Source organism: Cryptomeria japonica, chromosome 10, assembly GCF_030272615.1.
Source record: "Cryptomeria japonica chromosome 10, Sugi_1.0, whole genome shotgun sequence".
NCBI lineage: Eukaryota > Viridiplantae > Streptophyta > Pinopsida > Cupressales > Cupressaceae > Cryptomeria > Cryptomeria japonica.
This window is the reverse complement of record NC_081414.1, coordinates 708402869-708426573: the sequence shown is the minus strand read 5'-3', so window position 1 is coordinate 708426573 and position 23705 is coordinate 708402869. Positions and strand designations below refer to the sequence as shown.

The 23705-nt window shown below is 35.1% G+C and overlaps 1 protein-coding gene across 1 annotated transcript; it reads left to right on the top strand.

The window, feature by feature from the left end:
• Window positions 1-8759: 8759 nt before the first annotated feature.
• LOC131029300 (large ribosomal subunit protein eL6) lies at window positions 8760-16039 on the top strand. The gene is made up of 4 exons (XM_057959737.2): window positions 8760-9288; window positions 9426-9532; window positions 14757-14935; window positions 15685-16039. Exons 1-4 carry the CDS (start codon window positions 9026-9028, stop codon window positions 15838-15840), a joined length of 705 nt encoding a protein of 234 aa, XP_057815720.1. The 5' UTR covers window positions 8760-9025; the 3' UTR covers window positions 15841-16039.
• Window positions 16040-23705: the final 7666 nt, after the last annotated feature.

Here is a 23705-nt window from a genome sequence, read left to right as displayed (position 1 = left end):
TCCTAATTGAACTTCAATCCTAATTTAATCCTAATCATAATGTAATTGAATTGTAATCCTAATTATAGCCCTAATTAAACTCTACTATTAAACCCAATTATAATCAAAGCCTTACCATAATCAAACCCTAACCTTGACAATATCCTTTATCTACACCTAATTGAACCCTCTACAATTGAACCTAGCCCAAACCCAAACCCTAATTGAACTTCAATCCTAATATAGCCCTAACCATAATGTAATTGAATACTAACCCTAATTGAACTCTAATACTAAACCTAACTATAATTAAAACCTCACCATAATCAAACCCTCACCTTGACAATTTCTCTTATCTAGACCTAATTGAACCCCAATATCTGACCATAATTAAACCCCAACCATAATTAACCCATAACTTTACCAGACCCTAATCATGTAATCAAACCACAATTGAACCCTAACCCTAATTGAATCCTAGTCCTAATTGAATTCTAACTCAAATTGTAACCCTAATTGATTCAAATCCTGATTTAACCCTAAACCCTAAATGAATTGAATCATAACCCTAATTCTAACCCAAATTGAAATCTAATACTAACCCAACTATAATTAAACCCTTACCGTAATAAAACCCTAGGCTTGACAATATCCCTAATATAATTGAAACCTAATTATAACCTAATCTTACCATAATTGAAACTTCATCATAACCTACCCCTAAACTTAACTATAAACCTAAACTTAAGTCAGACTACAACTTCAACTCTAGCATTAATGCAATTTAATCTTAACCCTAACCCTAACCATAATCAAACCCTATTCCAACCCCAAATGAACTCAAACCCTAACCCTAACCATAATCAAACCCTATTCTAACCCCAATTGAAATCTAATACTAACCCAAACTATAATTGAACCCTTATCATAACTAAACCCTAACCTTAACAACATCCCTAATCTAGACGTAATTGAACCCTAATCATAACCATATCTTACCATAATTGAATCCCAACCTTAAACTTAACTATATCCCTAGAATTTAGCCCTAAATACAACTTGAACCCTAACCCTAATGCAAATGGAATATTAACCCTAATTGAACTTTGATCCTAGTCCCAAATATAAAATGATTACCATAATTAAGCCCTAATCATATAATTGGATGCTAAATCTAATTAACTATAACATTAACCCTTAACCCTAATCCCTCTAATTGAATTCCAACCCTTGACGAACTTGAAAAGAACTGAGAGGGGGGGGGGGGTGAATCAGTGACACCAGAAATAAAACTACTTCAAACACTAACTGGTAGATGAACTTAACAAAGCTTTTAAACACAATGCATGCAATCCAAAGTGATATAACATCCACAAAAAGTAAAGCATCCACCATAAAACAAGTGTTTGTACGTGGAAAACCCAAATAGGTAAAAACCACAGTGAGATGGAACTCACAAGTTAACTATCTGCAGTAATAGATAATTGACCAGTTAAGGTTTACAAAGTGCTCTACTAGGAGCGAATCTTGTTAGAGATCCCAAAGCTTGATTAGAAGCTTATACCCTATTAAAGGTAGTACCATGTTAGGAGTAACCTCGGTGGAAGATTTCTGAATCCAAACTAATGGATCACCTTGTTAAAGGATTTATACATTGAAGCTTGTTAGAACTTACCCGGTTAGGGGATTTGATTCTGCTGTAATGGTTAGAAAACAACAAGAATGGTTTGATCTGTTATGAGTAGCACAATACTTGCTTAATCAGATCCTTCTAAACATATTCAACACTGCTCTTCTGCATACTTTGCAACTTAACTCTTTTTCCTTTCGCACATAACAACACTTTTCACTGTATCAAATAATTCATTGCAATGTCAATATATAGACCTTATGATTTCATGTCGGCCTTAAAAAATAATAACACAATTTCCTAGGTGCAGTGTATCTGGACAAGTGATCATAACTCGTCACAAAAATTGCCACCAAGCAGTCGGTGCAAGTAACTCATCATGAAATGTGGTAACTCATCACAAAATCACCAAATACTAGTTGGAACAATCAAATACCAGTTTGAATAAAACAAATGAACCGATGTCCTTAAAATCTCTGCTTGATCTCCATCTTGATCTTCATCTTGATGTCGACTTAGTATAATCACAAACTGTCTCTTATGCACATACTAGTTGACACAAAGTACCGGTTAGAGATAAACCTCTTAGTATAACCTCTAAGATACCGGTTGACAGAGTAAACAATTGAAGTTACACCAATAGTCAATATAATCATATGTGTGTGTGAGAGTGTTTCATCAATGACAACAAATGATGAATACATTACGATCATCATCAAGCCAACAATCTCCCCCTTTGTCATTGATAGCAACACTCATAAAATTTTACAGTAATACCGCTAAGTGTGCATACACAACAAATTTACACAGTTACTCATGCTCCCCCTTAATGCATACATTATACAAAATTTTAAAAAACACACATACATATTTCTAATCCCCCTTTGACAACAATGCCAAATTGAAAAAGTAATATATATATATATATATAGAGAGAGAGAGAGAGAGAGAGAGAGAGAGAGAGAGAGAGAGAGAGAGAGAGAGAGAGAGAGAGAGAGAGAGAGAGAGAGAGAGAGAGAGAGAGAGAGAGAGTCAAAGTGTTCAACATATACAACAATAACTTAAAAGTTCATGCATTAGCTAATCTCATAAAATATCATTGAATCTCTTCTTCATCCGTGACAAAGCATCTTCCCATGATTCCAATATGTTCTCAGTATACTCAAATGTAGACATCAATTGTAAATGAAATTCTTCCAATGAGTCTAGTGTGCAGGTTTCAGGGGTTGCAAGAATAGCTTCTGCATTGGAGTGGGCTCTCTGAAGTATGTCTACCTGTGATGTGAGCTGACTTTTGAGTTCTTTAAGAGATTAGAGTCTCTTTGCTTTCTCATTATCATAGATGTCCAGTCTTTTATGCAAATCATCTACAGATCTGCTAAAGGCAAGTATGGAGTCCTGGAGTGGGACATATGGCTTGCATACCCTTTCCAGTTCTTGCTTAGTTTCAATTTGACTTTTTGAAATGTCAAAATAAAAGAAATTAACATTGGAGGTAGAAGAAAGATACATTTCTCCTGTTTCAATAGCTTTACTCAATAAACTTTTATTGTGTGATAGAGCCATTTTGCCACTATAAATACCCTTTGCCAATTTTCTCCATATTTCTTCTTGTGACTCTTTTCAGCATACAGTTGAGCATCATCTTCTATTGACTTGATTTGATCAGATGCATCTGCAACTAACTGACCAAGTTTGCTAATAGGTGTAGATAGATGTGTTGTAGATGTTTCCGGTAGCAGACCAGATAAAATATCTACTACAGTCTAAATTGTTTCAGCTTCAACCCTTTGCTCTTTCAATCTCTTCTTATGTGCTCTAGATTGCATGACATTTGCAATCTTCATCATTTCAGATGCGCTCAAATTGTTCATAACAATAGGTCATGAGATACTTAGAGAATCATCATCATCTTCATCAAGTTGTTTCTACTTTGTTGGTTCAGAGGATACAACCTTAATGATTGCTTTCTTTGTATTCTTCTTCATTTCCTTTTCAGAGGACCATGTGACAACAATTTCAGTAGGCTCCTTCTGAATAACTTGAATGACTGGTGGAGTTTGGGCTTTCTCCAGTTGTTCTGTTGTTGGTGGATTGTCCACTTTTAGTTGAGTTGCTGGTTGCTCAACTAAGGTAACCTGTACATCAGCATTTGCATGAGGCTCCATATCTGGTGCAGTGTTATCTCCAGATAGGTCAACTTGGTCCTGAACATTATCAACAACATGAATAATGGAGTCATCCTTTTTCTTAAGAGGATAGACCTCATCGGGTTGAATAATCTCTTCTTCATCCATTTCCAGTCGATTAACGTCATCAGTAAAATTTTCCTCATTCATAGAGGATTGGGTGAGTTCTTCCATTTTTCTAATTTCACAGGCTATTTGATGGGTCTCAGTTTCAACAATTGTCTTCTTTCCACTGAGTAACTTCAGTCTTCTTGTTTTGAATGTAAATTGAGATTTGTATCGAGCAACTAAGACACTAATATCATCTTTAGAAAATTCAGAGAAATATTGTACAAATACCTCATCAATGATTTCATTTTCTAATTTAATAACTTCCTCCCGTTTATTCAAAAGAATAGTGTACAAAGAATTTGAGATATCCTTTTCTAGTTCATGTGGATATCTATTGTAATGACACAAATGAGTGATTACCTGTTGAATCACTTGCTCTTTCTCATTTTCAATGAAGGAATCAAAATGCTCTTTTACATTGTCAAACCTATTCCTCCTTAGTGTCTTCATTGTTATTTCAAAATGGGTTTCTGGCTTGAAAGATACTATATCAATAAGCACAGTTGCCTTTGGCACTTCCTTAACCTTCTTGGATATTCTGCCAGTTGTTTTTGCCTTCTTTGGTTCTTCATCAAAATTCGTTCCCTCAGACTCTGGTTGCAAAATTAATTTTTTGCCTCTCTTCTTTGTCTCCTTCTTAATATATACTTTGGGTTTTGGTTCCTTTTTGGTTAGGACACTCCTGGTAACCCCAGTACTCTTTATTGCTGGCGATGCTTCATCAATTTTTTTATTCTTTTCTCTTGCACTTTTAACAGGTGCAGTACTGGTTTGTGCAGGTGCATCTTGGACTACCACAATGTGCAATTTTGCCTTCTTTTTGTCTTTAGGTGATGCTAATAGGGTATTAGCATAACCAACTAGTAGATCATAGTTTACCTCATAACTCATGTCTTCCATTTCTTCCTCTCTTGGCTCAGTTGCTTGCATCAGGCAAAAATTAGTGGTAACAATGAAGATTATATCCTTTTCAAAGTGTTTTACCACTTCTTCTAGTAGTCTCATTCTCATGCTCATTTTCTTTTGGAACTTGTTAAAATGCTTATTCATGGTAGCAGGGAAAGTATTCTTTACAACCTTGATGCTATTCTTAATTTGTGTTGAGACTGGTGAGTCCTTTGACCACTCAATGTCTCCAATTTCTGGTAGAAAGTTCTGAAAATAAAAGAATAGTCCAACTAATAGCTGACCAAACTTGAATTTCAAATTGATATCCTTCTTGATAGATTGCAAATTAAAAAACAATTGACTCCTGATAGCTTCATAGAGATCATAATTTGCATTATCAACAACCATTCTGTGAGCTATATGAACTGCTGCTGAAGGGACACTGTTAAGTCTACTGGAGTAAAATACTCGGTAACCTATTACGATTGCTGCTAGTTTCACTGCATGGTCTTTAATGTTGTTAACAAAAAAAAAAACTCCCATCAAATGTAGAATTGGTTAAGTTGAAGACAATATCCTTAGAAATTCTCCTTAACTTAGGTACTTCACCGGTTGAGAAATAGCCAGAATGGCTTCCTTTGTAATTGTGTGAGTTCTTTCTAAATACATATTTTCTCCATGAACTCGACTCAAAATGATTCTAATATGCCCTTCTTCGAAATCTTCGAGAAAATAAGCGGCATTATGAAAACCCTTTTCAAAAACCCTAGCATACTTTGTCTTAATCTTACCGTTCTCATCACAAAGTGATTTCAACTGCGTGTAAATGTATAGAGATCCTAAATCTTCTATCTTATAGTCAATGTAACTAGACAAATCACCTTTGACCAAAACTCCACTCATAACTTGTGACAATGCATTATATGACACAATCTATTATGCCTTTACAACTTCCATAGGCTCAAAAGTAATCATTAACCTCTCTACAGTCTTTGAAGTTGATGCCATTTCAGATGAACAATATTAGAAGTAGTATGTTCAAAGCAATACCTTGTTTCACACACGTTGCTCCGTTTATCGGTTGAAATGCCCAAGTGCACACCAGTTCAACCTTTTGCAACCTTCAATTCAATTTAATTTCACAAATAGCGAAACAATTCAGCAATTAACAACAAAACAATCTTTCTTAGCTCAGCAAGCGCTCCAAATTTCTTTCTTGAATACGTTAGGGTAAAAATGACAAAGTAAAACTCGCTTTTATCCTTTTTACCTACTGCATTAAATGCTCGCCCATTAGGGTTACAAGTTCCCTAAATTCACCACTCAAGGGGAAAATCGGTTGATAACATATTGACAAAAAGTTACCAAAATTTCATGTTTCAAAATTATTTTCCTGCTCATTTTTCACAAGGTCCGGAGGTATTTTAACCGTTAAGCTCCCCTTAGCCATATTAAAAAGGCTTAAGTCACCGATGCAGGGTTCTCTTCACTGGGTGAAGGAATAATTTCTTCTCCAAGTGAGTCATCACTTTTCTTCTTCCAAATCCGATTCATTTCCTCTCTGGTTTCTTCAACATTAACTTTCTGCTTTCCTTTATGTTCCTTAGAAGAATTGACCGGTTTGCTATTTTTGGATCTACAAAATTTTGCTAAGTGCCTCAGTTTGTTACAATGATAACATGCCATACCGGATGATCTTCAAGGTCTTGCATTTCCTCTTCCTGTTCTTCTTTTGTAGTTCATAGCCACATGACCAAAGTTATTACAGATGGTGCAAATAACATTTGTTACCTTTTCCATCTCAAATGGACTAAACCGATTGCTGCAGGGTCTTTGCCAGTTCAGGTTTACTCGGTTGTCAAAGTTCCTCATCCAGTCACCATTTGGTCTTGGATGCATGTGTGGTACAAGATTGTTTGTTCCATATCTACACTCAACAGATCTATGTCCATGCATTCCACATGTGAAACAATGACCTTCAAAATTCTTGGACACATACCTAGCATTAGTATTGTAACTTGCATTTTCTGTTAGGTTTGTCTCTACAAACATTTGTAGTGTGACCATGTTTATGGCAAACAAAACAATCAGGTTTAAAGACCTTCTTACTGGTAGGCTTATTGGTCTTAGGAGTAGATTTGTTCTTAGGATTGTTGCTCTTTGTACCAAAGGATTCACCTTTTTCAGTTGTGTGAAAACCAAGTCCAAAGATATCACCCTTCATTCTTTGTGATTAAATTTTTTCTTCTAGCATGGTAGAACTTCTGCTAAACTTCTCCAATTTCTCATTGGCTTCAGTAAGCTATTTGGTGAGATCTTCATTATGCTTTGACAGGTTCTCTCTCAGAGATGATGCCAATTCAAGATCTAGCTGCAGGTTCTCCTTTTCTTCTCTTTCAACAATCAAATGCTCATGCGTAGTGACACTTTCCCGTTTGATCTTTGTAATCTCTTGATCTCTTTCCTTGATAAGATCTTCAGTAGCTCTTCTAGATTCCAATTCCTGACTCATGCAGATAGTGAGACCTTCTAGCTCTCTCTCCTCAGGTTCAGTTTCTCATCGTTTAACTTTTCAACTTCCTCTGCTAAAGCATCAATATTGGCTTCATCTGAAGAACTATCATTAGACATCTCTAATAGTTGTTTACTTAGCTCTCTCCTTTTGACTTGTGAAGCTTTCAGTTTGACCCTAAGGGTTTCAAGTTCATTTCTGCTAGCTTCTAGCTCTCTAGCCATCTCGAAGTAGCTCATGTCCCCCATGGTGGTTTCAAGGCTCCCTTCTAAGCGATTAGGCTTCAAAGAAGTTAGGCTCTGATACCAATTGATGGACTTGAAAATAACTGATTCACCCCCCCCTCTTAGTGCTTTTCAAGTCCATCAACCCTAACCTAACCATAAACTTATCTCTAACCATACAATTAAACCCTACCTACAACATGAACCTTAATTTAACCCTAATTGAACCCTAAGCCTAATATGAACCCTTACCCTAATTAAATCTAGCCCAAACCTTAATCCTAATTAATCTTCAATCCTAATTTAACTCTAACCCTAATATAATTAAATTATAACCTTAATTCAACTCTAATAATAAATCTAACTATAATTAAAACCTTACCACAATCAAACTCTAACCTTGACAATTTCCCTAATCTAGACCTAATTGAACCCCAATCTAATCATAATTAAATCATAACCGTAATCAAATCATAATTGTTCCAAACTCTAGTCACAATCAAACCATAACCCTAACTATAATAAAACCGTAACCCTTATAATAATCAAACCTGAACCCTAACCATAATCAAACCCTTTTATAACCATAATTAGAATATAGAATCAAACCCTACCTCCATCTTGAGCACTAATCTAACTATAATCAAACCCTAACCATAATTGAATCCTATTTGAAAAAATCTATGTAAAATATGTCGAGAGATATCAAATTTGAAAAAATGTACAAATAGGTTTCAAATATATATATATATATATATATATATATATATATATATAATGGGTAATGGGAGTTTCAAATTTCAATATTAATAAGATTACAGATTTTGAAAATTAATCATAATATAATAATATTATTATATATTAGTAAATTCTATTTAATAATAAAATAATATATAAATATATATTAACTACTTTAATGTCTTTCATGTTGCATCGTGACTGCTACTAGCTTATATATATATTTTATTTTATAATATATATAAAATATATTGAAAGATATCCTTCTAAAGAAGTCTACTAGAATTTAAGGTGAAAAAAAAAAAAAAAAATGCATCAAAAAGGATATCTTTCCCATTAAAAATTTAATAAAAATTTAGACCTCCTTCACCACCACACTTTTCTATGTGTTATATATATATAATGCTTATTAATTTTCCTTTATTAAATTCTACGGACTATTGTAGAGCTTAGTTTTACTGATGGAACAAGTTGACCGTCAAACGTTTGTGAAAAAACTGGCATTCCGGTAGAAAAATATAACGAAACCCTAGGTATAGGATACCAAAGCAGAGAACGAAATACTCCACGGAACAGCGAGAAAATAAAGACGGCGACGGCCAAATCGAACGGCCAGCAAGTTTTACCTTATATTTTAGTGCATTCTAAAACCTAAAACCTAAACCCTAAAAAACAGAAGGATAGGAAGGACGACAGGAAGGAGGAAACACAGAGCAGGAAGTAGGGAGGAGGAAGGAGAAAAAACAGAGCAAAAATGGCGGCCAAGAGAGTGAATCCCCGATCCACAAGAAACAAAGATTTAATAAGGGGCGTGGGTAGGTTTTCCAAATCTAAAATGTATCATAAGCGTGGCCTTTGGGCCATTAAACAGAAAAATGGCGGCTCATTCCCGCAACACGGCAAGCCCACAGCAGAGTCAGCAGTCGATGAGAAGAAGAAGTCTCCTAAATTTTACCCAGCGGAGGATGTGCCCAAGCCTCTCATTAACAAGAGGAAGCACAAGCCCACCAAACTAAGGTAACACTTATAACACTAGTGTTTTATTTTTTTTTCGTTTTTTCGTTTTTAAATCAATTAAATGTTTTGGGTTATAGGGTTTGAGGTTTCCAGATGTTACTTTTAGGGTTTGATTTGCGATATGATGTGTTTTTCAGGGCTAGCATCACCCCGGGGACTGTTCTGATCATTCTGACAGGCCACTTCAAAGGAAAGAGAGTTGTTTTCCTTAAACAGCTTGAATCCGGGCTTCTTCTCGTTACAGGTAATATATGACAACATTTTGAGGAGACTTTACTGTAGGTTGAACTGGTAAATACAGATCTTATGATAATGTTTGAATAGATTGATATTGGTTGTGAAACTTGAGATTGAGATTGCTGATGAACTTTAATTGGAGACTTACCATAGGTGTTTAAATTAATTGTATTGGTACGTTGCGGACCTGGGTTTGTTGTAGCTATTGCACTTCACCATTTTGTTCAACTTGCGGCTGGATTGGTTTAGGTGGAATTTGACTGTGTATTGAATGCAATGGGGCCTGACCTTCTTGACCAGATAGTATCAGAGTCGGGCTGACCTGTTTGTATTGATTGTTGAGAAGACAAATTTGAAGATTTTCGGAAACTGGGCAGTTTTGTGAGAGATCCATCCCAAACATGATTTTCATATGAAAAACAACTTTTGCTAATTGTGGGTATGCACCCAAAAATTGGTGAGCCTGCTGTTTATATCGAGGGTCTAGTCAAATGTGGATGGGAAATGAAAATGCTGTAGGTCGTGTCTTCCAATTAAAAAGACTATTTTCAGTCTGTTGTCGTTGCTCTAGGAATGGCATGTTATCGATGGTATTCACATCTCCATTTTCACATGCATAACGGATAGATAGATAATTCAAAATTTAATGTTTTTTATCAGATCTAGTTGCAATTTTATTGACTGATTTTAATGAATCCGAATTTTTTCCATGAAGCGCTTGCATTGATTTTCCCCTTAAATCTTCTTGCTGAATAATGACCCATTTCCTGCCAAAAAAATTGCAACGAAGAGCTTCAAATTGTTTGACGATATTCTTAGTGCTGCATGTGCTTGGGTTGCTGTGTGTTCCATTGTTAAAACAATTAATATTTACCCTTTTATTATTGGAAGTTTCAACACTCTTTTGGATGTCATTGAATCCATATTGGTTGTCTGAAGTTTTAACCACAAGATTTAGCTTTCACAGAATCAGCTTTTCCTGCTCTGTATGATTCTCATCAGGGTTTCTACGAGACTAGAATGAGAAGTATTACTGACATAGTTCCATATGCCAGACATTGTCATGGATGCCTCACCTTATGCTGCCTGCTTCGTTAAAAACTTGATGGAAATTACTCCTCACAGAGTGGATACAACTGTAATGATATCTTTTTAACATGATCAATGTCTAAACCCCTTTTAAGTCATCATTCACACTAACTTCCTCCCATTCATGCTCAACTAATGTATGTGATGTCTCAATTTTACCCCAGCCTGTCTTCTTTGTATCCAATACTACTAAGGGTATATCAGTTCTGCTGAGGAGTAGAGTTATCAAGATTGTCAATACAACAAAGGCTAGTACCCTTGCCTCTAGCATCCATTCACCTCCATCCGTGACTGCAGTTACTACGAGACCTAATCCCCCCTTCATCAAGTGGAACTCTTGCATAATAAATCTCTCAATTTTCTTAATACCTTCTTTTGAGATGCTAACCACAGACTAATATCATTTGAACATCTATGGGTCTCCTTATATAGTTTGCAAACAAAACTAGACTATAGTCACATTGAACATCTTTTGAGACAAGAAATTATCTTGCAAATAGAAGACCTGTTACAATAATACCATTTTTTTGAAGAATTGATTCCAGAATCTTAAGCAATGGATTACACTTTAGCTGTTTCAAGAATAAGTTGATGCATTGATAGAGTTATCTAGCTCAGGAAATTCCTTTGATAGCACAAATGAAGATTTTCCACTCAATGTACTTGCACCAAGGAATTCTATTGTGACAAACTACAAAGTGAACACCATCTTCGTCAGCACCTGATTTGAAAATATTTTTATTACTTCCATTGTATGACCCTCGTTTGTGTCTTGTTCTGCCCTGTCAACCTTCACTGTCCAAGGCTGCAAAGAACTTCATGTTACTTTTTAACCTTCAACCTTGCTGTTTTAACAGTTGCACTGTCATTTCGAGACCTTGAAGAGACATCCAGCATACTCTTGTGCATTTTCTCTTGAGAGGAGTTCATGTTATTTCTCTTTGTATCAGTATTAGTTTCAATCTCACATAAATTGTGCTTTCCATTCTCATGGTATAACCTATTTTTGACTTCACACCTTTCTGTCTTGCTGTTTCTCAACAGGTGATGTACCTTTATCAATCAGTTCCCTCTCATCACAATTTATAGGAACACGCTCAGAAATCAAAGACAGTAAAGGTTTTACATCACGGTGCTTGTGGCAGTCGATGTTGTTGAATTGAGTGTATATTTCACCATAATTTGGAGTTTGAATGACTACCCATTTTCTTGCACCTAGACCATCATAAAAACCCTTGTCAACAAGTAGAAAAGACTTATCCTCTTGTTTAAATTTATCATTCTACTGCCTGTAACTGTCTGAACCTTTCACTCAAGCATATGCTTTTCTTTGAAGTGATCTCAGCAGTTGTTGTAAGGTGGAAAATTTATAGTTCATTATGCCTTCATGATACCTGATCCTCTCTTTAAAGAGTCCTTCTGTTAACCCATTTTTCAATAATTCTTTAAGTTGCTATTTTTTGAGGCTTTGATAAGGCCACCAAATTAGTCCATCTCTTAGGAATTGACTCTTTTACAGCACACACTATTTCCATCCATGCTTATCTATCTTTCCTTGTCTTTGTGCGGAGATGTAATGTCTTTATTCTAGTAAAAAAATAGAATTTCTTTGCGTTTGATTTGCCTGCTGAAGATGTCGTTCCGATTACTTCATGTTCATGACATCCTTGAACTCTGTTTGGTAAGGTAGTTGCCATACGTATGGTGTCAGTAAATATAGAGCACCGAGCGAACAGATTTCCACCAAAAGCATGGACTGAGTTCTCTTTTGAAGTTGCCATACGTATGGTGTCAGTAAATATAGAGCACCGAGCGAACAGATTTCCACCAAAAGCATGGACTGAGTTCTCTTTTGATTTTGCAAGATATAAGGGTCCAAAATCAGGCTTCTGAGTATCCCACATCAAAGAAAAATGATCTTCCAGATCCCAAATCAGAATGTATAGATGGTTTTGGACAAAACAATTTATGCACCCTTTTACATTTTCCATATACGGATGTTTTTCATGGTAGCAAAGCTGAAATAGATTTCTACTAGTAGTCTCATATCCTGAGTTGATATGATAACGGTAATTAGAGTGCTTACATCCTTCAGAGTTGGATGCTTTTGAAAGACTCACTCCAACACAATCATCTCTGTGACTTAAAATTTAAGCATTAGAATCAACTAAGACATTCTCCTCAACATGGTAACTCCAAATATTAATTACTTGCTACAATGACTTACCTTCTGACACATGTCTGGGCAATTTGTGGATTGGAACATTTATTTCTTTCTTGGCCTTTTCGTGTTCAACAAGCAAAGCTTGTTCCACCTTAACTTATCAATGTTTTGCTTGTGTTTTGACTGTTCTTCCTTCTAATCTTGATTAATGGAATGAGGCATGTCTCCTGCAATTGAGCACGATTTTTTTCTGTTGCCTCTATCAATTTTGTGAAAAGAGGAAATTATAAGACTCCTGCTTTGCCATATACTTTTTTAGATCTTTCTCATTATTTCCTCATATATTGGGAAGGAGAGAGTTGCCTTCAACTTTTCCAGCTGATGCATATTAAATATTTTTCATACCTTTCAGCAGTTTCTGCAACCCAAGATTAATGGTAAATTAACATTGCCGTCTCTTCTCCACCCTCACTATAAAGATCCATTCCAAGATTTCTCTCAAAGGATGCCATGATTGACTTTCCCCTCCAATCCAATGATTCACAGACTGGCAGGATTCCAGTTCTGATGCCAATGTGATGAGCTAGGTTTGTCTGAGTTGGCTAGGCTCTATAAATCATATGCTTTCTAAACCAACGAGAGTGTACCAAACTGTACTAATTCCCAGATTGCTCTTAATGAGACACACTACAACTGTTATACAGAATTCCATACTCTTAAGATGGGCTAGAGCTTTTTTCCTTCAGAGAATACTATGTTACCATATTCCAAGCTAATATTGCCAAAATGGAAAAGTAAACTCAAATCAGCAATACAGAAATCACATTCATCAAACTGTATACAACTCTTTTCATTAAATCTATGTTATCATCAGGAATTTGCAATATTGATCAATCTAGAAAATGGCAGGGTTAACAATCGTATGGATCAGGCACCTTAAAACAAAACTTAGTATGAAATCTTGGTTGCCTAGTAAAATATTAAATATCAGTAATTTTACCAAAAAATGTAAACAAGATGACTCACTGTTAGAATTGCAACTTTCTTACAGATTTTCTCGAATCCTCAACACCTGAGATGAATACACTGATTGCCCAAGCTTAATTGAATTGCCTATTAAGTTCAGATGCAAGAAGAGGGGTTTCATCCTCCTATTTTTGTCCTCCTTCACCTCCAAACAAGGGTTTGCATCCTCGTATGGCAAATATAGAATTTGAATTTATAATTTTGTATAAAAGCTTCTTGATGCCTTACAATGAATAATAATCACCTTTAAATAGGTGATGCGATTTCAACTTGCCATTAAGTCAGGCCAAATGTCTTTTATTTATTTATTTATTTTTAATAACCCACATTTGGGCTTCCTCGTAATTGTAAACTAAACATTATTTAATTTAAGTTGTTTTCTGTCTCCAACTTCCGCTGCCTCCTAGGAAGGGTCCTAAAAAACATTTGTAATATTTAATTAATTATTTGGCTCCCCAAGGGAGGCACTCCTTATAAAATAGGCCCCTTTTTCGGATGGTGACATCACATAGGTGCACTTGTTTTTTTGAATGTTTTTTTTGTCTTCAGTGTGTGTAGGAAATATGTAATGGAAATAGTGAACTTATAAATGCTAATACATATCATTTGCTGTATTACTTGTGACCTTCTGGGGTTTCTTGTTTGTTTTCTAAATGTTGGTTATTTTCTAAGGGCCATAATCCCTGGCTACTTTAATGTGTTTTGAAAAGCATCCATGTAACATTATTCTATGAAGCTGTTGTGCTAATGTCATTCAGAAAAATGTCAAATTCATGGAAGTTACTCTTTCAAAACTTTCAAGAATTTTCCATCGAGTGATTGCCTTTTTTTCTTTGTTGTAGTCAGTTTGAAGTTATTGAGTGGAGCAGCTCTAATATTGCTTTAGCTTTGTTTGAAATGATTACTTATTCATTCTGATTATCATTTTTTTAAATATGTTGAAATGGGTTAGGTCCATTCAAGGTTAATGGCGTGCCGACAAGAAGAGTGAACCAGGTCTATGTTATTGCAACTTCTACAAAGATAGATGTGAGCAATGTTGATGTTAGCAAATATGATGATAAGTATTTTGAAAGGGAGGTTGAGAAAAAGAAGAAGACCGAGGAGCAATTTTTTGAGGCAGAGAAAAAGGTATACATTTGAACAGCTAGACACTTTAACCATTCTAGATTTCCCTAGGTGTATTGTTGTTTTTTGTTCCTCTAAATGGGTTCCAGATTAATTCTGTTAAATCATCTATATTTGTTTTGCATGTACATGCACACATTATTCCTGCTTGTAAGTTTCATTCTACTGTGCCACAGTTTGAGATTTGAACAGGATGCACTCTAATGTCTTATGTATTACATTGGGTAATGGTAAAATGAGGATGTTTATTTGGTTTCTTTAATGGAATGGAGTAAAATATAAAACTGTCTGAATCAGTTGCAAATATTTTTAGATAGATTAAGGAATGTAGGTCATCTTGTTTTCCATTACATGGAAAAGATACATCCAAAGTTATTTCTAAACATTATCAAGGGTGCTAGTTTAACTGTTCAATAGAAATATTTTTGCTTTTCCACTAGAATGATTTGTAAAGATGTTAGTGGTGGTGTTTAGTGCTTGTTGGAAAGGACTTGTAAGGGTTAAAGTTTTAAACATATGTGCAAATCTTTCTCCATCTTGAAGTTTGTTCCTTTTCCTTTAAGACTGCAATTTTTATGCAATCCACAGCAGAATTACAATTGTGTCTAGCTCCTGGAATAAAATTAGAAATTTGGTAATTTGAGATTTGGCAGAGTGGAAGCTTTAATGTAATCACACTTAGTCCATCTGTATTTAAATTTATATTTTCTGTAAGACTCACACCTGTATGTAAACTCTATTGTGTGCTGCAGGCAACAAAGTCTGTAGCTCCACATAGAAAGGAGGACCAGAAAGCACTTGATGAACAAGTACTGAAAGCTGTTGAAGCGGTTCCTGATTTGAAGCATTATTTGTCAGCAAGATTTTCTTTGAGATCAGGAATGAAACCCCATGAACTTGTTTTTTAAGGGACTATCAAAATGAAAGACCATTTTCCCTGAGTTGAGACAGTTAATGCGTTTTGGTAGAATGTGTTTTAGGCAGCTGGCACTGAACTATCTCTAGCTTTGTTTTGGCTAAATTTTGTTATAGCTATCAGATTATTTAATTGTAAGTTCATTTATAGTAAATTCCTGAGCTTATAAAGTTTCTTAACTATTTCTGTCATCTACGTTTACTGCAGAATTCTTTGGGTTGATATATAAAAATCTTAAAAAGAAGTTTTGTTATTTTTGAAATAAACTATTTGAGATAGCTAGTACTTAATTTGTTTGCCTTATTCAAAGGTTTCATACTTTAAATTTAAGGTATAATTGGTTGGAGAAAGAATGTGCTAGAAAAGTAATGTTGTTTATGTTTGTGTGCTTATGTGTATAATTGTGTTTTGATTGTTCATTTTGGTCTGCTTTGCATTAAATAAAATGTTAAATCTTTACTCTTACTGTAGCACATATTGCTTTGGGTTTATCTGGCTTTATCCCTATTTTCACTATTTATTGTTTATGGTTGTGATTTTTTGATTCTTCATTTTGGCTCTACTTTGCATTAGATAAAATATAATCTTGTACCATAGCACATTTTGCCTTGGTTTTATCTGGCTTTTATCCCTTTTTCAGTATTTTGTGACCATTGGTTGCATGCAATTATTTGTGGGGATTTGCTCAAGCTGTAGCTGTTGTAGATCAGAACCAGGGTGTAGCCCTTATCTGTATTATTCATTGATGAAGTGAACTATTCATGCATTATTGATTTTTTATAAGTAGTGTTCATTAGAAAATAGGTTTTTGTATGACCATTTAGGAAGATACTAGAGTTTATTAAAATATCTAATGATGGTTGTGAACATGCTCAAGTAGGTTGAGACAGCTTATTTTCAAGTTAATGATACTTGTTATCTTTTAGTAAATATGAATTTGAAGTAGTTGGTGCTGATTTGTCTTATTAATATATAGCTAGATGGCATGGCACGGATGATGGGATTTGTTTTACAAGGAAGTTTTTCATCCATTGAAAGCAATCAAAACTATCAGTGAAGCATGCCTGCATTATTGATTATTGGGAAATGCAGGAATTGCTCTTACTACAGGCTCAACTAGTACTGTCCACTAGACATGCGTAGGCCTTTATCCTTTGTACAAGTTTTAAATTAAGAAATCTATTAAGGGTTAAGGGAGAATACCGCGACCATTCTATTTTAGGTCATTCCTAGAGAATGATTTGAAATAATTATTAGATGATAGGGTAACTGCCCACCGGAAATGTCTTGTGCTGGAAAACTTAAATTTTCCCCATACCCGAAGCGGGAACTGTAAAATACACCAGGAAGCTAAATTTTCCTCGTAAGTTGGAACCCTAAATATTTTCTGCTGCTATTTTTATTAGCCTTCCAGAATTTAGGTGCTCGAAAAACCCAATACTTCAAGATCTACCTTTTGGTTATTGTGAATTGAATGATGCAGCTGTAGATGGCCTTTTCGGATGTCATTTCGAATAACTGGTCTTATTAGATTATCTGCTACAAAATTGATTGCTGAAGTTGGGTAGTAGATTTCTCTTTGATTTACTTTTGATACATTACTTGCAGGTGGCAAATGCATTTATAGCTGTTGGTTGTCTTATCTGCTACAGTATCCAAAAGCTCCTTTGTAATTGCTATTGTTATTTTCCCGTCACAATTTGCATAGTCCTTTGTGAGATAGAAACAATTAGGTCACTCAATGAAAAAACTTAATCTTGGCCATGGCTCTCACTGATCCGACACTTCTCTGTACATCTCTCCAAGCAACAAAGCACATTATCACCATACAGATGCATCATTTCAAGGCAGATTCACTCCTGCCAACAGTTCACAGTTTGAAACAGTTGCAACAAAAAGAATGAAAATACTGTCCTTTATTTGTATGATGTGGAGAATGAAAACTGGATATAACATAGATAATTTCCGTCAACTTGTATTGCCTTACCACGCTTCATGTTACATAGTACATTTAAAATTAGTTGTGCTCCAAGATTTCTATTGGAAGGGTTTATAAAATGTTTCCCAAGGAGAAAAGGAAATGCACCAGCTATTGTCTTACCTTCATACAGAATCTTTTTCAGTGTTTTATACATATGAAGTTTGTCGAGGACTGCTACATGGCAGGTTAGATGTTGGTGAGTTCAGTCTTATTCAATCAGTGGGTCCAGTTAACTTCTCACCACTTGGCATCCAAGAATTCCCGGACCTTGAATTTCTTGGACTATTGATTTGACCCATTGTACTATTATTATTTGAGAAGCATCCGTAAACTGAGCATGCTGAAAATTAGTTTGGCGTTTGACCTTTAGTTGGATGCCTTGCACACAGATACCCTTGTTATATCTCTGAGAAGATAAGTTACAATGTGTGATTCCATGTTGTAAGTCTCTCCAAATCCTCACGTATAGATGGAAAGTCTTGTTCGTCTGACAAGACAACACTATGTACATGTGTGGAAACCTAGTGCCTCCAAGAATTGATTCCTGCAAAATTTCAACTGTAACAGAGTATTGCATCTTTCAAGTCTGACAAAAAATTTACCAATTTAATGAATGAAAAGAGGACCCTATTTATAATTTTATACATAAGTGGGATTTCTGAAAAGAGGACCCCTCTGTTTACGTATATATGAACTCACCTTAATATCAATTTTTGATTAGGTTCTACAGAATTTGTACAATACTTGATGAATATAATTGCATCGTAGTATCAGTAACTTGGACTTGACTGTAGACTTTTCTAAAAACTGATCCACCAAAAAACATCATGCTTGTTTAACACAATAAATTCTTAAATTTGACCTGGAAATGAGAGACCTATAGAGATTAATCCTAATGCAAACTGGTCATACTAGAAGAGTGTATTTAACGGAGCAAGCACTTCATTTTAACAAACTATAGATGGTGTGATCTTAACGGTGCAAGAGTGAAGTCTTTGTCAAGACTCAGTTTTGGGAGCCGCAAATAACCCTTGCTTTTAACAAACTGTAGATGGTGTGATCTTAATGCAAACTGGTCATACCAGAATTTGAACCTGTGTGATCTGGGTGATCACACCATCTTATCATGAGAGCACAGACCGTGAGAACACAGCCTGGACCTCTTATAGATTTAGCCCATATAAGTTCTTCCAGTTTGGATTCACTCTCCTTTAGGGGTTTGCATTGTTTTTTCATCCCATTGATTTCTTGAAAGAACCGAGACCCATAGACCAAATAAAAATTGATTGTACTACAGAATACATACAAGGGCAGGAGCCCCTTTTCATCAATTTTAGTTTGGAAAACATCTTATTAACTACAGTTAATAATAAAACATTAATTTTGTTTCAGTGTTATCACAGGAAGAAAGCTTACGAGCTTTCCAGGTTTCGAATCTGAGCCATCCTGATAGTAAATTCTCTATCTTCTGCCAGGCCAAAACCTGGAATTGCTATAGCTCTTTCTTTTTTAGAATCAACAGGTTGGGGTTCTGCTCCTTTAGTTAAAAGTGTTGCACTGTCAAAGTGTTTTTTAGAGCTCGTTTAAACACTTATTGCTATCAATACCTGTTTTAATTTTTCATCCCATTCAACTCTCTGTTAATGAATGGACTTGAATAGATTTCTTTTGTCTCTCGAAGTGCATGATTCAAAGCCAATATTAGACAAGATTTAATCTAATTTTGGAGGGGAGGTTTAGTTATACTTAAATTCAGGAATTCTTTGTCAAGACTCAGGTTTGGGAGCCGCAAATAACCCTTGCTTTTAAGGTTTTAAGACCTTATAAGTTTAATGTAGAATAGGATTGCAGCCTACTGGTGGATAAGATGACATGAATAGGGAGGGCAGAGACGAGAGCACCCGCACTAGGTAGGCCACCCCATGGTGGATGACTGAAATGTCTGCCATGTGTGGGCTAAGGAGGTATTAAGTCTGCTCTTGGGCTTAGTGTGAGGGTTGCTTTGGGCATCTTATTGTGCTCTCATTCAACCCCTATTATGGCTGAATACAAAAAATGAACATATGTATTACATGACTCGTAATGGATTATATCTGTGTGTATATACATACACTCGTGCATGCGCACACATACGTATGTATGTATATTTGTACGCGTGCGTATGTGCACGCGTGCGTGCATATATATTTGATCCCTAACCCCTGTAAAAATAATTGGTGGTGGATGACTGAAATGTCTGCCACGTGTGGGCTAAGGAGGTATTAAGTCTGCTCTTGGGCTTAGTGTGAGGGTTGCTTTGGGCATCTTATTGTGCTCTCATTCAACCCCTATTATGGCTGAATACAAAAAATGAACATATGTATTACATGACTCGTAATGGATTATATCTGTGTGTATATACGTACACGCGTGCACGCACACATACGTATGTATGTATATTTATGTGCGTGCATATATATTTGATCCCTAACCCTTGTAAAAATAATTGGTCTTATGAATTGTATGTCCAATGTTGTAATTGTAGGACCTAAACCAAGATTTATATTGCTTAAAGCATTTTAATTGGTAAAGTTACAACTCTCAACTATTTTATATTTTATATATTAATTGAACTTGTGATTTTAGGGCAAGATTTAGGGCAATCCCAAAAAGGGACATTACAATTGGTATTGTAACTCTAATCTTGACAAACCTACTTTGATAGTCATTCACTTTGTTTTCAAGTAGGCCAACATTGCATTTCTATATGTATTGAGCACGCTTACTCCATGCACATTTTATATGCATGCTTTTCTCATGTATGCCTTGTGTTTGTTTCATGTCTGACATTTGTGCTTTATATGTATGCCTTGTGTCTTATGTGTATTTTTGTGTTTGCTTCACAATTGATGTGTCTTCAACATGTTTACTCCTTAAGTACCTTGCAAATGTATACTTCATGCTTTACATGTATTCATGTGTATAGTGTATTCTTGTGTACATTTCATGCTTTACATGTATTCGTGTGCATTATGTGTATACTCCGTGCTTTACGTAGATGCTTTTCGTCTTGTGTGCATTCATATGTATACTCCATGCTTTACAACTTGTGTGTATTTGTGTGTATAAATCATGCCTTGAATGCATGCTTTACGTGGATTCTTCTTGCCTAATGTGCCTTCATATGTATACTTAATGCTTTACACCTTATGTGTATTCATGTGTATGACTCATGACTTATGTATTCATTTGTATGCTTTATACTTGACGTGTTGGATTCATGCGTAGTGTGCTTTTCACGTGTTTACTCCATGTGTTTTATATACCTTTCTCATGTATGCTTTGTGTCTTGATGCGCCGTATCATAAGTGTTTGGGTTTTGCTTCATTATTGATGGTTTACAATGTGCTTACTCCATAAACACCTTTCTCATGTATCACTTGTATCTTATGCTTAGAGTCCTACATGCATGCTTCATGCCTTAAATGTTTGCGTATTTAAGTATGTTTCATGAATTTTTATGAGTACACCTCGCAACCCTTCAAATCTTACATATTTATGCATCGTGTCTTGCAAGCACTTATATGAATGCATTGAATCTTACATGTATTTATATGTTGCTTCATGATTATGAAAATGCGAAACAATTTAGATTCTATAAGAGCTCTCAAGTACCCATGAATCCTTTTAAAATGCAATGACTATTCATCAAGATTCCACGATAGTTTATATCAATAACATTACGACATAAAACCTTGAAATATCATTGAAAAACTTATGATAAGTTTTAAGAGTTGATATTTCAATCTAACAATGAGCTTCTCGACTCCTTAAGGACCTTAAGGATAAATTACATAAATATAAATCTCTCTAGTATGCTCATACCAAAGATAATTCAATTGATATCAACATTAATTAAGTATGAAAGATCTCTGTCAAGATTGTATATAGCTCTATCTAACAACCTCAATAAGGCAAGGATCCTCTATTAACACTTTTGACATTTGGGTATAAAAGCCATGCTTTCAATTATAAAAATTGTCAGGTATATTGTGGATACTCAACTAGGATTGATTCATATTTGTAATATCCATATGGCCAATCCATACATTATTGATGTTAAAAAGAATAAGAATAAATTACATATGAAAGAGAAGAAGACTGGAAACTTTATGATTGAAATAGTTATAGAATATGATGACAATAAAAAAGAACAAAAAATGGATATAAATTCACTTTTTGAAAAGAACATTGCAATTAAAACCTTAGATGTTTGTCATGCTTCTAATCCTCGTCTTAATATATGTTAAGCTCTTGAGCTAACACAAAGATGTATCCAAGATATTGATTGAGGAATCTCCTAACAATGTGTTTTATGTCAGCGGATTCTAATCCCCTAATGTGCTAGGAGATGACTTTCAAATGCATAAAAAAACTATTATGCAGAAGTGTCCTTCGCAGTTGCAAAGCTGCTGAACATTTGGGTAGTTCCTTTTTGTTATCCTTTTTCTTTGGGAGGGGAAAGACCACCTTTTGGCCCCGTGGTCTCCCCCTCTTTCTCTTAACCTCAGTGAAAGGTACCTCACCATCTTCCTATTAAGACATCAACATAATCATCCCAATCTAAAATCTGTTTGAGGACAAGCAATCTTGGGACGAGTACACTGTCATGCCCTTGCAAATAAATACAATTGATCACAACTTCTATCGCAACATCTAAAATCCCAGCCTCTTTTAATAATAAACTTGAGCGATAGGGATTAATAGGGGGCTGACCTAAGTAATGGAGAAACAATTAATTAGGGACCGACTTCAATAAAGGTATTATCAACCACTTCCAAGGAAATAATTATACATTAGAGGGTCAACTCATAAGGTAGGGTTATTATGATTTCTAGCAAGGCCAACAAGTAGTAAAGCTAAATGATAACAAATTGATAGGATCGACCATATTAGTTAAATAGCTATTTATTGAGGGGTGTAACCTTTGCAAGATATTAGTTAATAGCTATTTATTGAGGGGTGTAACCTTTGCAAGATATTAGTTATGTGAAGAAGTGTAATCCCCTCCACATGAAGATATAAAAGGAAGAGAAAATTGATTGGACAAACATGCAGAAAATAGAATCAAAGGAATAAGCATTTGATCTATAAATAGAATATATGGAAAATAAGAGCAGATCTAGAAGAGAATAAAGATTAGATTAGAAATTCTAAAACCTGAGTTTAATTTCAGAAAAAAGGCATCCATGATAGATCAACAAATGGAGGGTAAAAGGGATATGAATTTAGCAAGTCTAATTTTAATATAGAAGAAATAATTAATTAAACATTATATAATGCTTGGAAAGAACAACGCCTCTTGAAGGGTCACATCTCTCCAAATTGAAGAGGCATGACCCAACCCTCAATAAAAAGGTATAAGAGAAAAGGGAAACCTAACTTAATTGCATCAAGGAAGATCAAACTAAGAAAAAGAAGATTAGAAAAACAATATCTAATTTGCACTCAACAAACTTAAAGAATCTACAATAAATTTTATTTTTACAAAGTGTTTTGGTATGGAATATGATAATATATTGTATATATAACTTCTTATATTTTGTATACACCATTATATGAAATGCTTTTCCTTAATCATTAGATTACTTGTTTCCCCAACACTCCATCATGCAAAGAAGAAAAGGAAATACAAGGAGGGAGAGAAGATACGAGACCCCCTTCTAAGTAGCACACCCCATGATGGATGACATACGTGTTTGCCACATGTGGGCCAAGGGGGTATACATTTTTCTCTTGGGCTTAGATAGGAGGAACTATGGGCACCTTATTCCTCTCCAATCTCTACAATGGTTGATTGTTGAAGTCACAATCATAGATAGGTGATTAAGGTGTCA

Bases quoted from the DNA above. Each gene is read 5' to 3' on its own strand.
- LOC131029300 (XM_057959737.2), top strand. From the start codon at position 9,026: ATGGCGGCCAAGAGAGTGAATCCCCGATCCACAAGAAACAAAGATTTA. The intron at 9,289-9,425 runs GTAACACTTATA...TGTGTTTTTCAG, and splicing joins CACAAGCCCACCAAACTAAG to GGCTAGCATCACCCCGGGGA. The intron at 9,533-14,756 runs GTAATATATGAC...GAAATGGGTTAG, and splicing joins CGGGCTTCTTCTCGTTACAG to GTCCATTCAAGGTTAATGGC.